The following is a 16,704-nucleotide window of genomic DNA, read 5'->3' on the forward strand; positions in this document are numbered from 1 at the left end:
TTGGTTAAGTGACTGCCTTCGGCTCAGGTCATGATCCTAGAGTCCCGGGATTGAGTCCCACATAGGGCTCCCTGCTCAGCAGGGTGTCTGCTTCTCCCTCTGACCCTCTTCCCTCTCGTGCTCGCTCTCATTCTCTCTCTCAAATAAATAAATAAAATCTTTAAAAAAAAAAAAATACCCTCTAGTTCCATCCACATTGTTGCAAATGTCAAGATTTCCCTTTTTTGATGGCTGAGTAATATTCCATTGTGTGTGTGTGTGTGTGTGTGTGTGTTTGTGTGTGTGTGTGTTGTGTATACCACATCTTTTTTATCCATTCATCTGTTGATGGACATCTGGGCTCTTTCCTTCGTTTGGCTATTGTGGACATTGCTGCTATAAACATTGGGGTGCATGTGCCCCTTCGAATCATTATATTTATATCCTTTGGATAAATACCTAGTAGTACAATTGCTGGGTTGTAGGGTAGCTCTATTTTCAACCTTTTGAGGAATCTCCATACTGTTTTCCAGAGTGCTGCACCAGCTTGCACTCCCACCAACAGTGTAGGAGGGCTCCCCTTTCTCCATATCCTCACCAACATCTGTCATTTCCTGACTTGTTCATTTTAGCCATTCTGACTGGTGTAAGGTGGTATCTCATTATGGTTTTGATTTGTAGTTCCCTGATGCTGAGTATGTTGAGCATTTTTTCATGAGTCTGTTGGCCACTTGTATGTCTTCTTTGGAGAAATGTCTGTTCATGTGTTCTGTCCATTTCTTGATTGGATTATTTGTTCTCTGGGTGTTGAGCTTGATAATAGATTTTTGGATATTTCTAAGATTATGTTATAATAATCTCCAAGGGGCCTGAAACACATAGCCCCACAAGAGAAGTAACTAAACAAACATAAACAAAATGGAGGGCCAAAGATGGGATTCAGTACTGTCAGCATTCCTACAGTGCTGCCAAAGTGAGCAGGAATCTGCAGTAATTTTTAAGGGTTGAGACCAAAAAGTTTGAGAATTGCTAGCATGGTAGGTCTGCAAACTGGGAAGCACAGAAGATTCTAATTTCAGCTCTCCTGCTAGCTACATGACACTCCTTCCTCTATACGGTAGGACACGATGATATTTAAAGTCCAAGAAAGTCTGTTAATTTTATATTCCTTACCTTGAAGTTGTATATTTCATTGTAACAATCAGCACTTTTCAGATACCAGGTTATATTCAAAGATGCATCACAAGGTTCTCCGTCAACTATAAAAGAAGAAAACTTTGTGAATAAAGATGATTCCCAAAGCATTTTTCCTAAACTGTTACCCCACATTCTATTTTTCCTGCTAAATTTAGATACTCAAAGACCATCTCTTCTCCGAACACAAGGTACTGAAGTAACATACGTAAAAAGAAGTGGATATTCTTCAGATAAAAGTACTGTTGTTCACAAAAGAAGTTTCTGACCTGCTTAAGTATATCTACTTTTATGCCTTAAAACCTCAGTTTCTGGTTCTCTGCTGGAAAAAACCTGGAAGTGATATAGCAGTCCTAAATTAAAACCAGTCTTCTATTATCATTCAAATTATTTACTGAGCAGAGCACTTAAGTATACAAAGCTACATGACACTGTGTTAGGCTAGAGAACAGGACTCTGTAGGAGGCCACATTCTAGTTGGAGAAACAAGGAATAACATTAAGGACATCATAAGGCAGTATTCAAAATAGTTCCACTGAGGGAAAAATTAATGGCTTAGACCTTGAAAGACACCAAAACTAGACAGAAAGAAAAAAGGAAAAAAAGCAAACCTGGCTGGGGAAGGTAGGAAGACCAAAAGCAAAAATGAAAGACTCTTTCCAAAACCCACCTTAAGAGAGGCCTCAAGGAACCTCATGAAGTCAGAGCCTCATAACTAATTAAACATAGTTTGGAACACAATACTCTAGTGGACCAAGGCATTAGTCTGAAAATTTGAGAGCACAAATCTGACTGTATCACTGATCAGCTGTCCCACCTGGAAGTCAGTTTATCTTTAATTCCAGCTGCATTATGGAAAATATACTAGAAGATACCTGCTTTATACAAATGTGACAAAGATAAACATGACTGCATCTATGAATCTATTTTTGGTTCTTAACAAAAGGTCCACACCTAAAATTATTACCTTTCCCTTTTCTTTGTTTTGAATTGTTTTCTCAAATTAATTTTCAAGTGACATACTTTTACGAGGGTCAATTAAAATACACAAAACTCTGATGTGCTAAATAGAATTTATGGAAATGATAAAAAGGATATTTGTGATCTCACTGTTAACTATTCAGAAGAACCATACAAAGATGGGATTAACTCAACAGAGCCAATAAGAAAATCCCCTAAACAAAAGATCTGCAGAAAGACTTGGCTGAAAAAATACTACTATATATGTTAAAAGACACCATTCAGAACTTTGAATGGATGGCATTAAGAGACGAAAATGGTCCTGGCAATTTCATGGAAAGCTATATACCACAGCCCTAAAGTATACAATCAGAGACAAGGTAAATGTGAGAAAGCAGAGAAGTAACAAAATGAAAGACAATGTAATTTTTTAGGAGCCTCAAATTCTCCCAAAAAATAAAATGTAAACACTGCAAAATAATGCAGCTTGTGTAAGGTGGCTAAGCACCAGTTGATCAAAATACAGGTGAGAAAAAACTATACATGATAAAAAAGGTAGAAGAGCATGCAGGCTGTCAGGCTATTCCAAAAAACCAAATACTGTTATCCCTAAAAGTTACTTTTTTTTTTTTTAAGATTTTATTTATTTATTTGACAGAGAGCGACACAGCGAGAGAGGGAACACAAGCAGGGGGAGAGGGAGAAGCAGGCTTCCTGCTGAGCAGGGAGCCCAATGTGGGACTTGATCCCAGGACCCTGGGATCATGACCTAAGCCGAAGGCAGACGCTTAACGACTGAGCCACCCAGGCGCCCTAAAAGTTACTCTTATGTAGCACATCAACCTCACAAGACAGACCAGTTTATTTCAGGAATCTGATTTAAACCAAATTTAAGTCATTAGTCAAGAGATTGTATTTTCGTAGACATAGTCTAATCTTTATAGAAATTTTACTGGCCCCCTTCACTCCTGTGACACTGTAAGCTCAGTAAGAGAGAGGGCCTTTTCTATCACTTCCCTGCTGTTTAAAACAATGCCTGGCACATAGTAGGTTTTTAATAACTACTTACTAAATGATTAAAACAAAATCATCCAACTACAACTTACAATTTTGCACTTTCATGGATAAAGACATGCAAAGAAGCACACATGGATGATCTGAACTTTTATCCCTGATCCCGAAACAGAGCTATCCATGATCATTTATTCCCTAAAATAAAACCAGTTTCAAAAATAAAAGGAAGCCGTTTTTAAATATGCAACAGGATATTCTGGATTCAGATACAGTGGTTTTCTCACTGGACAGACTGGTTTTGTTCTATATAATCCCTATACCCCGGTAATATCTTGGAGCTTCCTCTTCCAAAGATCCAAACAGTAAAATACTCCTTCTGTAAACAAAGGTTTACTGAACATATTCATTCAGAGCCAAAGGTCTGATAAACCTAAGTCATGTGTTCAGTAAACATCTAACAAGCACACAAAAGCAAAGTCAGTGGTAGCTCTCTAACACAGGACAGATTAAAACACCAGGCAGACAATCAAACAACATAATTTGTCTAACTGTGTATAGTAAACACCAGAGAAACAGAAGAAAATAAAGTTCACACAAGTATTCTGAAAATTACTCACTGAAAAGACCTTAATTACACTACAATGTTTATGCCTAGATAGTGCCAGACTATTAAATTTTAAAGCTCATGTTTAGAATAGGTCAGAGATAGAAACTAGGTAATTTAAAAAGTTTAAAGATCACTTAAAAACTCGAATAAAAACTTCATGAAATGCAAAAACTCACATTTCAGAAAGATAGTGGTATTTTTGAACAGGATCTTTCCAAAACTAAAATAATTTTTCCCCTGCAAAGATAAAGGAGAGAAAGATAATTAGCATCAGCTCACTTTAATTCCCAAGGCAGAATATAATTGTTATAAAAACCTAAATTTATAAAGTGTTTAAGTTAGTTTTCTTAACAAAAAATAAATCAATATCCTTCCTTTTAGTAAAATTCAACCATATCCAAACTGCAGTTTTGCAGCTTGGTGCAGACACAATCTTTTCCCCCACAGGCCATGAAGCAAGGACTCTAGGAGAGAAGCTGATAGAAATCCCAACTTAAATCTTCATGGGAGGTGCTCCTTAATTAGTTTATTCCCTTTACCCACTAATCACTGTTCAGAATTATCCAATCATTTCTTCAAATAAACTACTGTATGAGCAGTCAAGACGAATTTAACTAGTAACCATTTTAGCAACAACACCTAAAAGTAAGAACCTGAAGATCTTCACCAAATGAACAAAAGCTATAATGCTTGCTATGTAAAAGCTCAAATAAGATTTGGACATTACAACCAGTGAGCAGAGCAGAATGAAACAAAAAGGCCACCGTGGTTTCAAAAGGACAAAATGCTTTTTGGCATTTCCTGGGTGCATCTGATTTGCTGGCTCGCAGGACTATAGCTCTTACCCAAATGAGGTTTAAAGGAGGGGGGTGGGGGGACAGAAAGGGTCAACCTATCTAGTAAATTGTCCAAAAGAAAGACTACCTTTACCATATCAAATTTTAGAATACAATTTCTTCCATTTCAGCCATTCTCATGTTAGAATACATTTTTTATAATGCCTAGGCTTCCTAATCACACAGCAAAGCTTAGAATAACCACTGCAAAGTTCCAATGAAATCAAACAACTTCGTAAGTAGAATCATCCAGTAATAAAAAAAAGTGCAGAGCAAAAAAAGAAAAACACCTATTTCCAGATCTCTCTCATCCAACTCGGGGTCACTGGATTCTGTGAAACTTCGGCTGAAAGGGAAACCGTTCTCTACCTATTCATCAACTTTCCCGTCTCAAATAAAGCATTCAAAGTTCTGACTTAGCTGGTAAGAAACCGCCCCACCATTCTTCTCCGGTCCTGAAGTGGCCCTGGCACTCCCGCTAACCTACCCACAGAAGTGCACGGCTTTCCGCTCCAGGGAGGTGGGTCCCTGCTAACCAGCGACAGAGACGCTCCAGGTAATTCCACCCCTTCGGAAGCGGACTTTTGCGAAACCTTCATGGACCCCTAGGGCCGCCGTAGCCCCACCCCTTGCTCCTCCAGGCTCAGTTGCTTCTGAAGTGAACACTCACCGACGGTATCGGAATGTGCCACTTGGATCGGTCGGCAGCGGCGACAGGTGCCGGTCCTACACCGAGGAGCGACAATGGGGACGGCTGAGTCCCCAGAAGAAGAAGAATGACAGGCAGCACCTGAAGCCACGCAGCCGCCGCCATCTTCACAGCCGTGGAGCGCCTACCGAAAGCATTTCACCTTCTTCCGGTTTGCCCCGCCCTCTTCCGGCTCTGCTCTGGGGGCGGGATCATCCGGGTCCTCGAAACCTCGCGGTGCTTGTTTGTTTTGCCACCCAGCAGCCCCTCCCTAAGGCAGCCGTCACGGCCTCGTGTGAGTTTTAGACCGTACGGCGCAGGCGTAGTCCCGTGGTAACTCGGTCACCTTGGAGCATTAGGATGTTCACCAAAAGCCGCATCCGCTTCGGTCGGCGCTTCTCTCTCCCGGCCCTTAAAGGGTCTGGGGACCAAGCAAGCACCCAGTGTAGCGTTTGGCTCTCTCCTCCTCTCGTTCGCCCCAGCCTCTCATCCCTTCTAGACCAAAGTCAGTCGCTGGGGCCAGAAGTCTGGGAAGCCGTAAGTCAGCCTGTTTCGTGTGTAGTAGTGAGTTCTCGGTTTTCTGGAGATATTTAAGCAAAGACTGGAATTTGGCAGTGGTAGAGTATAAGCACTTACTGAACTGTATCGACTGTAGTAGATATGACTTTATAAAGACCGTTCTAGCCCTGAAAAGTATGATGCTGCAGAATTTGACCGGGTAACATCAACCTTCAGCACAGAGCCGGCCAGCACTTTCTATTAAAAACTGAAAGAGTGGGTCAGTTTTCAGTATCTGTGGCGTCACGGTCGCTGAGATAAACCTGCAGAAATTTGGCCTGGGTCAGACAAGCGGTCTCGGTACTTCCTGGTTCTCACGCTCTTGACTTTTATCCTCTAGGGCTCTTTGAGTACACGCCCCCTACACTGGAAAGACAGTGTTGGTTCCTAATGAAAGCAGTTCTTCGTCGGGCGCTCGTAACCAAGAAAATGTGACCAACTAAATCCCTAGAAACGCAAGTTTGAGCCTGGAAAACCCAGGAGTAAATGCAGATTTGCTACTCCTTAACGACCTGGAGAGGACTCCCATTTCCCAGGAACTGACAGTGGTGAAGTCCTGGTTGTAATTTAGAAAAACGTCCCATCGGCGTTTTAAAAAGACTGCCCTTGGCCTTGCCCTGAGCGCTGAAAGTCAGTCGGATTGACTGGGACGCCATGGAAGCTGCTGGGAAAGAGGAAATCAGGTAAAGGCCCAGTGGTGGTCCTGCAGGGGATAGATAACACCTGAAAGCAACATTCTGGTTTTGAAGGTTTTACTGATTGTTTGAAGGCCTTTTATTTGCATGTTTCATATTTTTGTAGTTAATCTTTATCATTTTTTTCTCAATTCCCCAGGGAATTAGTTGATATTAGTAGCCCCTCATAAAATATTTTCAGGATGGTTTACAAAACAGTGGAAGAGTGGTGATCAGAACTATAACAAGTGAATTTCAAGCATGTTGCTTTCCATGTTCAGCTGTACCCCCATCTTCCTAAATTGTTACAGAGCTCATTCTTCAAAGCTGGAAAGCAAAGACTGCAAATTTCTCTAATCTTTGCACACTTAATTAAAAGAAACAGTGACAAAGACTGCATCAGTGAAGGATTTGATGACTTCCAAGAAAATAATTTAGTACAGCCAAGTGTATCTGTGTGGGCTTGTTTTCTTAATATCTTGAAATTTGTGTTCAATCATAGTTTCCTACATATTCACAGACATGCTGACTACAGCTGTATTCAGCAACATGTCTGCTTGAAGGCCAGTGTAAATTTCCCCCTCCTTACAGCCTATGGTTTTAATCATACGGAGGCTAATTTATTTTTTAAAGATTTTATTTTTAAGAAATTTCTATACCCAACACGGGGCTCTCGAACTCAGAACCCCGAGATCTGCATGGACTGACTAATCCAGCCAGGTGCCACTGGACGCTAATTTAAATACATGTTCTCTAGTAGCAATATGCATGTATCTTATTCATATTCTATTCTAGAAACAGCTGTTCTGGGAACTTGATTTTAAAAAGCATTGGCTCCTAATTGTCAGCATCATCTTAAAAAGCAAAAAATTTTCCTTCTACATCTGTTTCTGTTATTCTACTCCTTGCATATACCTCTGTTAAAGCATTTGTCAGGTTGATTTGTGCTTGTTGGTTAGGCTCTCGTAGAAAGCTCAGACACATCTCTTCATATCTTCCTTAGAGCCCAGCACTCAGTAGGAATATTCTGAAAATATTTTATTGAATAAATAAGTGGGTAGATTGGTTTTTTTTCGTTTGGGTTTTTTGTGTGTTTTTGATTTTATTGTTGTAGTCATAGCCTTCAGCCATCATTTTAAAAGAACTCTTCCTTATAAGTGACAAGACTCTTTTTCCAGTGCTTTCGGGGTAATCCCAGAACTTGATGTTTTGTTGTTTATCTTGTGTGATTTACAAAAGGATGTTATTCTACAGCACAGCATCTATCGTGTTATGTTATGGCCATGACACAGTTTTGCATTGCAGAAGTTTATTACCTGTGTTCATGCTATAGTTAGAGCAGGAACAAAAATTGGATTCACAAACCTTGTAGAAAATATGTTTCTTAAAATGTCTTTTTATTTAGTGTTGAAGATGAAGCTGTGGATAAAAACATTTTCAAAGATTGCAGCAAGATTGCTTTCTACAGGTAAGGAGAGGAAATGTATTACCTAGATCAAAACATTTCAATATTGCAATGTTTATAGGCTTTTTAAGGAAAGGGTCAATTAGGAAATGTGATCATTAAGAAATTCATCAGACAGGAGACATTCACCTTTATACACTTATTATTGTCTTATTTAAATTTCTCAATAAATACATATTTTATTTTAAAAGTGTTTATGTATTTGAATAGATAATACTTTTACAGGTTTCAGAAGTCAAATAATATAAAAAGATATACTTTGAAAAGTGTTACTCCCATGCCTGTCCCCTATCACCCCATTCTACATCTTGTCCCTCGAAGTAACCAGATTTATTAATTCCTTATTTATCCTCCCAGTATTTCTTTTTGTAGATACATATATTCTTATATCACTGCCTTTCTTATACCAAGTAGCTTCCTATATATGCTGTTGTGTACTTTTTTTCCTGCTTTATAGTCTATTCTCAAGAGCTCTGCATGAGTATATAGAGATTGTCCTCTCTATTTATAGCTGTGTAGTATGTACTATGATTTATTCAGTCTCCTTCCTGTTGCTAGATCCTTGAGCTTTTAATCTTTTAGCTATAAAATCATGCCATAATGAAAAGCTATACATATGTCATTTCCTACACCTACACGTGTATTTATAGGATTAATTTCCAGAAATGGTATTACTGCATCAAAGAATAGATACATTTAAAATTGTACCTATTACCAGAGGCCCCCTCCCCCATAGGGATTGTACCGTTTTGTACTCCCATCACCACTATGTAAGATGACCTATTTCCCCAGAGCTTCAAAAAACATTTCTTTAAAATCTTTCTGTTGAGTGTCTTTCTGTGATCCTAAACCTGAAACCACCAAAAATTGTATCCTATGTTACAACTTTCTAATTTATTCACACTGCTCTAAAGGAAGAAAATCAGATCACCTAAATTCTGAATAGGTACCTTAGAGGGAATTCTATAGGGAACTCTTGGTCATTTTGTTAAGTTACTGGATTATGTTGGATTTCCATAATTTATTGAGTGTCTATTAAAGTGTACATTTCATGGAAGGAGGAAGGAAAATTAACAAGCTAATAAATGTCGTCTGTGAAAACTGCCCCACCTTCTCAATAAAGGGGACAAAATGCCATCCTTGGGCAGTGCTATGTTGAACAATTTCATTCGTATTATTCTTAATTAGTACTAATTTTATTGGCACTCTAATAACAAAGTACTCCTGTTAGTACTTTATTAGAGTACTAATACTGCCTGGACCCAGTTCATTTACCATCATAGTGAAGTTTAATGACTTCCACATGATAATATAGTCTGTTGGATGCTGACAGTCACAAATAATTCTCAGGTGTTTATATTCTGTATATCGGCAGGCGTCAGAAACAGCTCTCCAGGAGAGCCACCTATCAGGCATCACTAGACTCAGCCACAATAGGCAAAGACAGCACCAAGTTCCAAATCATCAGTGAAACAACCAAGGTGAGAGAGAAGTATTTCCTACAAAGAATTATTTGTTTCTATATTAAGTTGGGTTTGAATGAAGTAAATTTCCACAAAGGCTAATTAAAACTACGTATGCTTCAAAAATAAACATTGTTAGGGAAGTAATGTCATCTACAGTAATAATGTAACGTTATCTACACTGATGTAGATAAAGCAATGTTATCTACATGAATACTACTTTAACGGTAATGTGAGTGTTAACTTAGAGATTGCCTATGTATCACATGCTTTCCTCGATGTTTTACAAATGTTATTTCCTTTTAATTCGTCCTCATAATACAGAAAAGTGACTAGAAAGTCACCTGCTTAAAGTCATGCAGCTGGTAATCAGAGTTTTCACCTGCATCTGTCAACGCTATCAAGTACCCATGTTCTGTTACTATTAGACAGTGTGCACTTGAGCATGCAGCCTGAGCAAGGTACAGATTCAGTAACTGTCCAAACCTCAAAATGTGGGTGGGCCAGGGGAGCAAGGGACTATATAGTTGAAAACCTAAGTCACAAATGTTCCATCTCCTGAACTGCTTCACTAGCAGATCACCCTAGTTATTACATACTGAAAGGATTAGAGCAGTATATTAAGTACTTTTTCTCACTTGTCAAGTCATCATGCTACTTCGGATGGGCCAGTCACAGAGGAAGTGCTATATGGGCTGAGCCAGGAAGTGTGACCATGCACAAGTACCCATGCTCCCAGCCTGACCCTCACTTCCAGATCCTCCCTGTCTTCTTAGAAGCTTCAGGTGCTTCTAAGGCCTCTCAAACCAGTATGACCTAATTGATAGTTCATGTAACTAAAAGACATACTTAAAGCCATGCAGTCTAGGTTCCCTAACAGGTGACTGAGAAGAAATCCCCCCTTTTCCTGCAAAGCTGCGAGAGATCTCCCTGTGGCATAGCTCTCACCCCATGGCGCTGCGCTGAGGAAGACAATAAAAACTTCCCCACAGCAGGGGGTTCTCTATAACATTTGTAAGACCTTTAATTTAGCAAAGGGTTCCAACTTTATTCCCAGACAGGAGGATCAATTGCACACTGAGGAAGGCTACCTTCCTTACAAATTTTAGAAAATTTAGCTATTTCATAGATGTGGAGTTTTCTAACATACTTTTCTTGCCCAAATTCAAAATAAGGGCTAAAATCCTGTCAACAGTTCTGTGTTCTCTGTCCTATCCCTTGTCCCCAACTTCTGGTTACTTAAGGGTGTATTGTGGTAGCAGTATACTTAGTTCATGTCTCTTAACTACACAGATGGGATGGTTAACCTTTCTCTGAAACGTAGTGCTGCTTTTATACCACCTTTTTTTTTTTCTGGAGGCATTTTCCCCCTTGCTTGGCATCTTTGATGCCTCTGAGTTCTTAGTTTGTGGTACTCCCCCCCCCCCCCCGCCCAAAGTCATAGGTCCTCTACAACTGATCCACGTCTATACTAATCATTTTTTTTTAGCATAGTTTGATAGCTATACATGGGAAAACATGGAGTGGCACTGATTTCCTTCCTGGGGAGCCACCGGCCATTTGCATGTGGTCTAATAGCCTGACACCCAGCCAAACCTCTGTATTCATAGTCAACAGAAGCAGTTGGCTCCAGGAAATGCAAGGAGTCCACTAGGAACCTTCTAAGAGTCATAGTCATTAAGCCTGCCACCAGATGTCAGGTACCTTCCTTTCTTTTTCCTTTATTTTTTTGTTTTATGTTTTTTTGTTTTGGGGGTTGTTTTTGTTTTTGTCATTTGCTCATTTTCATTCCTGTCTCCAGTGTGTCTAAACCCAGAGAGTTGTAGCTATCCCACAGTCAGGGCAAGAATCATTTTCCATCCTTGGGGAGCCTCAGTATATTGAGCATCTGAATATCCACTGTCATGAAGACGCATCGTGACGCGAAGTAAATGAGGCAAAAGCACTCTGTGGACCAGAATGCAAATGTCCATGCACCTTGATAGCAGTACAGTTAGTGGTGGATCCCCACACACAACCTTTTACAAAACTGTACGTCAGTTCTCTATACACATCCCTCTTTGGAGCCTGAAAACGTGAGAGACAATGCTGTTCAGGTCAGGTGCCAGAACCAGAGTCCACCAGATCTAGACGCCTCCTAAGGAAAAGAAGCCACAGTCCAGGAGGACACACAGAATCTCAGTACAAGATAGCACATGGGTCAGAAGGGAGTTGAGAAGCCCAACAAGCAAGGGCAGGTTATCCAGGATGTCAGCAGCATGGCTCCCAGGATTGAGAACTTTGAGGACCCCTTGGAACAGACTTCATGTTCAGGTATTAGAAATATTTGGGCTGCATAGAGAATCTGCATGCTCTGATCTCAGGCAAATGTATATGTTTAGGGGGTCACCCTGAAATTCTGGGCTGAAATGTTTTTCTTATCACTTGGAGTTGAGATGACTAAGAGGGACTCAGGATTTTATGTCCTCTGTCAGTCTGGTAGAGACAACGAGGACCCGGACAGTAATCTCTAAAGTTGTCTGAACCTTGTATCCGGCTCACTGTAGAGACAAGCAGCCTCCATTTGGGGTGGTTTCTGGGACGAAATGGGTGTTTCATAGGAGATTTCATATTAGGACATGGTATAGGTGTGATCTGGAGATTTAAAACAAGCTGCACGTATCTACTTATTCAGAATGATAGCTTTTTACTTCAGGTTTAGAGAGGCAAGAGTCCAAAGTCTAAGAGGATCATATTCAGCTCACAGCTGCAGTTCTCAGATTTCACTGATTCAGATTTTGACAAACCCAGCATTCTTAGTGTCTCTGCCTGCCCCCACACCATTACATCTCTTAAAGCAGTAACTTTGTTCTCAAGATCTGTTGTTAATTTTTTAAATCTTCTTCTCAGTCCCCTTCCCCCAATATAAGTAACCAGGAAACAGAACCAAGCTTCATTCAACATTGTCTTAGCTCAGGTTCCCATAACAAAATACCATAGACTGGGTATCTTAAACAACAGATACTGATTTACCATAGTTGTAGAGTCTGGGAAATCCAAAATCAAGGTGTCTTTGGGGACACTTTTCCTGGCTTATAGACTACCATTTTATTATATTTTCAGACAGTGGAGAGAGAGCTAAATCTCTGGTTTCTTTTTCTAAGGGCACTAATCCCATCATAACCCCACCCTCATGACCTTATCTAAACGTAATCACTTCCCAAAGGCCCCATCTCCAGATACCATCATACTGAGGGGCAGTGCTTCAAAATACGAATTTAGAGTTTGGGGGAGACACAATTCAGCTCAAACATGATGTTCTTGGGACACGGTCATGTTGGAGAACAAACTGAAGTGTGGCCCTGTGTGTTATCTCCAGCTCAGAACATCTAGGCTTTGGAGGAAAGCCAGTTGTAGGTTAAACTGCGTAAGTTTTCTCATACAGGGTCCCGTTATAGTATGTTACCTATTCCCGATGAAAAAATAATCAGGTAGATATTTGGTAAAGAGACTTCCAAGAGAACATCTAAAAAGAAAGCTAACAGTAAAATGTTGACTGCTTTTTAGAGTTTTGTTTTGTTGGGTTTTTTACCAATTTTTTTTACCTTCAGTGAAAATTTGACCTGGATTGAGAAACATGGTGAGGTCAGTCTTGTGACTTCGGAGCAGAGCAATTTATTCTGCCCTCTGAGTCTAGCACCAAAGCACCGCTAGCAAGGAATAGACCTAGGTCTTTGACCTGCTTTATATTGCCAATTTTGAGGCTTTCTCATAACATGGATGACCTTTTAGCAACATATTTACTTTCCTTTGCAGCCTGTCTTCAAGTTTTCACCAGAGACTCCACTTCTGGCAGCATCTCCAAGGATGCAGGGGTATCTCAGAGCACCTCCATTAAGTTACCCCTGCCTTTGCCTTTAAACCTGATGAAAATGGGATTTTGCCCAACCCGCCACCTCCTCAGCAGATGAGGAAGAACTACCACTTGTTAGCCAGTAGTGTTTCTGCAGAAGTGGCCATGAACAGGCAGCTAATTCGGGAACTAGCCAAACAACCAGAAGCACACCTGGACAGGCTGATTGTCCTTGGCGAACGGGCTAATACCCAGCGTGAACTTGCCAGCGTTCTCTGTGGAGAATCGGTGCTTGCAATAAACCAGCTGGCTGCAACAGTGGAAGGGGCAATTAGTGTCCTGTGGCAATTTAATGAACTCTTAGACAGTCCTCTGAATCCTGGGAGATCTTGAGCAACAACTTGCTCACTCTTGTAAGCCTTTTAGATGAACTGTTCCTTTGAGTATAGTGAAGACACCTGGTGCCAGAGGAAAGGCAAGATCTGTATCCATCAAGGAGAAGTTGACGGGGTCATAATTTCCATTCCTAATACCCACTGCCATTTTAATATGTGTTCTAGGGCTGTTGTGGTAAAACTCCATCACAGTCTCTACTGGTTGTGATTCCCAGTTCTGGGTAAATAACAGGTTTTGTTTTAATATAATTGTGATCAGTCCACTACTTGAATACAAAGACAAGTCTGTCTCTACCACCATAGTTTTTACAACCTGATATTTTTGCCCATGTGGCCAAAAACAACAATAAACTAGATTTATGGATGACAGACTACAGGTTTTGTTTTTATTAAGTATAAGAGAAATCAGATAGGAAAAGAGAATTAATATTCTTTCCCAGACTGTGAGAAGTGAGCCTCTGAATAAAGCTTTATGAAAAACCAAATGGAGACTTGTAGTTTTAAAAGGAACCTCTAAAATGGATTCCTTTCTCTGAGGATTTATCTCATTTTCTCTGTGTAGGTGGACGTTTACAGATTTTAAATATTTTTAATATTTTTAAATATTTTATTTAAGATGCTCAGTTACATGTTTCTTCACTTGTTTTACGTAAATCCATCTTGCTGCAATTTGAATGTAACTGCTACTATGATCTAAGTACTCACACTAACTCCTAGTTTACGCAGTCTGGCTTCTGTAAGTTAACATGTCTTTTCATTGTCATCTCCAATCATCACTAACAGGAAGAAGAGATTCCATCATTTGTTTGTATATTACTTTTTCATAAATGTCCAGACAGGAAAAGAAAAGGAATATAGAGAAATTCTTAATGTGTTAGATAGAAGAATGTAACATTCATGTCCAGGCTTTTTGACACAAGCAAGGTTTTGGTGGAAGAAGTGAGCAATAACTGGCAATTGAGGAACCTAGAGAAGTGGTTTCTAAACTGTCAGCCACAGAGCCCAGGTCTCCATGGAGGTGTCTCAGAGCTCAGTTCAGGGAGGGGCTCACAGGTAGGGGCTCCGAGCCACTCCCCACTGTCTTTAACCCACATAGCTTTGTTTATTGGACTTCTGAAAATCTGTTGCTGTTTAAAAACAATGTTTTTAAGTCAATAAAAACAGCATGAGCCAGATCATAGAAACAAAGCATACGAATATCTAAGGAGATTATATATGCTTGGAACATGAAAGCTATGTAGGTAATAGTAGGAGATATGAATGAATCTGAATATCGACCTTGAAAAGGATTGCCTGTTGGAAAAAAAACATTTGCTTAATTGAGCTAAAATGAAAACAAAATGGAGCTTTGACTCTGATTTATGTGTTTGGTTGTAAAAGATCATTATGGTAAAAGGAAAAGCAGGGTTATTAACTGCCTCCTCATAGAATTAGGATTCTTTCCTGACTGCAGCCTCAAGAACAAGACAGACCAATCTTTCATTTTAAAAAATATTGTTCTTAAAGAGAGCTATTTTCTTAAAACTGGGAGGATCTCTGAGTACAGAAACTAGGTGCAATTTGTTCATCATATGTAGGTAGCCTGTGTGCCCTCTGCTTAGGATGTTCTTGCTCATTTTGCCTACCCAGAGTCCTGCTAGTCCCTGAAGGTCCTGCTCCTCCAGAGACAGCCCAGAACCCCTCTCCTTACAAGTCATCATTAATATTCCCTCTCTTCTCCCACAGCACTGTGCTTGTCCTTCTCCCTCAGCACTTAGAGCATGCTTTATGTTTACCGTGTTTCGTCTCTAGATTGCAATTTCCCTCTAAGAGTTTGGTCATCTTTTTCACAGCACATCCCAATATTAGATGCTAAGTAACTGTTAGTTGAATTTGAGAGAGCAATGGAAATAATAGGTCTCACTTAGGAGAAAACATAATCTGACAGAATTTCAGCTTTATTTGTATTTGAGCACATTTTTAAATCTTAGAATTCTGATGACACACTTGAAGTAATTAAATTTACAAAAGAACATGAGACATGAAAGGAATAATTACAGTATGATTGGGGTGGGGGAAGGATGCTGGTCAAAGAATATCAACTTCCAGCTGTACATAAAATAAGTTCTGGGGATTCTCCTGTACAGCATAGTGATTATAACTAATAATACTCTATTCTGTACTTGAAAGTTGCTAAAAGAATAGATCTTAAATGTTCTCATCACAAAAAGGAAATGGTAATTATGTGATATAATGCAATTGTTAGCTAATGCTATAGTGGTAATCATCTTGCAATATGTAAGTATCAAATCAACACAATGTACACCTTAAGTTTGTACATTCTATGTCTTTATCTCAATAAAACTAGAAAAAGTAATTACACTGTGCTCACTACTACTCTACTTATAACCCTACCTTAAGAATTATCTGTAAAAGCAGCCATAGCCACTGCACTCTTCACCTGGTCACTCTCAAGTGTCATGTCACTGCTTAAGTGCCCTACTTTCCTATATTTTCAAGAGGCAGAGTTCCAGCGAAATCATTTTTTTCTTTTTTTAGTGCTGTGATAGTCTCCCTGCTTGCTATCTTACTCGCACCACATTGTACCTGTTGTGGACACACAGCCTGCCCAGCTTAGCCTTTCATTGAACAGCTGTTACAGTAACAATACATGTACCCAAGTGTAACGAGAATTTGGCATCACATGAAGGATTTAATGAAGGATTTGCTGTCAGTCACTGCTGTACGGCAGTGCAGTTGAAAACTCAAAATATTTCTCTGATCAAGCTTTTTTGATAAAGACTGTAGCTCTGTGTTGGAGGGGCTTGCTATCACTCAGAATCCTAAATAATGTGATTTGGGGAGAGGAAAGGAGCCTCCTCTAACACTGGCAGGTGATACTTTATATTTTGGGGTCCTTTATTTGGAAGGGAGAGTTGGTAAAGTGAATGATAAGGTAAATGATATTTTTGTAAAAGAAGCATGGAGGTTTGGAAGCTTTGGCACATTTGACCCCCTTTTAAAACTGCCTGTTAGAGTAAATCAAAAGGGAACAATAGG

General features: G+C 39.8%; 2 protein-coding genes across 20 annotated transcripts in view; one reads left to right on the top strand and one right to left on the bottom strand.

The window, feature by feature from the left end:
- The window catches only part of TMEM87A (transmembrane protein 87A), a 43,782-nt gene extending 38,378 nt beyond the window's left edge, over positions 1-5,404 (bottom strand). For all 4 annotated transcript variants that reach the window (XM_073876871.1, XM_073876869.1, XM_073876870.1 and 1 more), the window contains exons 1-3: positions 5,261-5,404; positions 3,931-3,991; positions 1,153-1,238 (exon numbers count right to left, since the gene is read on the bottom strand). In XM_073876871.1, coding sequence (XP_073732972.1) covers positions 1,153-1,238; positions 3,931-3,991; positions 5,261-5,404 — 291 coding nt within the window. The remainder of the gene's footprint in view (positions 1-1,152; positions 1,239-3,930; positions 3,992-5,260) is intronic.
- Positions 5,320-16,704, top strand: part of GANC (glucosidase alpha, neutral C) — a 69,923-nt gene continuing 58,538 nt past the window's right edge. For 4 of the 16 annotated variants that reach the window (XR_003210489.2, XR_003210491.2, XR_012373599.1 and 1 more), the window contains exons 1-4: positions 5,612-5,815; positions 6,177-6,519; positions 7,916-7,978; positions 9,351-9,456. Coding sequence is in view for 9 of the 16 variants with exons in the window: in XM_025883622.2 (XP_025739407.1) it covers positions 6,491-6,519; positions 7,916-7,978; positions 9,351-9,456 (198 nt within the window). In the remaining 7 variants the exon portion in view is untranslated. Of the gene's footprint in view, positions 5,451-5,529; positions 5,574-5,604; positions 5,816-6,176; positions 6,520-7,915; positions 7,979-9,325; positions 9,457-10,998; positions 11,139-13,233; positions 13,474-16,704 lie in introns of those variants that run through there. The other 12 variants (XR_003210488.2, XM_025883619.2, XM_073876861.1 and 9 more) reach the window with 9 other exon arrangements.

This window comes from Callorhinus ursinus, unplaced genomic scaffold, assembly GCF_003265705.2.
Source record: "Callorhinus ursinus isolate GAN/ISIS: 27379988/994484 unplaced genomic scaffold, GSC_fseal_2.0 scaffold25, whole genome shotgun sequence".
NCBI lineage: Eukaryota > Metazoa > Chordata > Mammalia > Carnivora > Otariidae > Callorhinus > Callorhinus ursinus.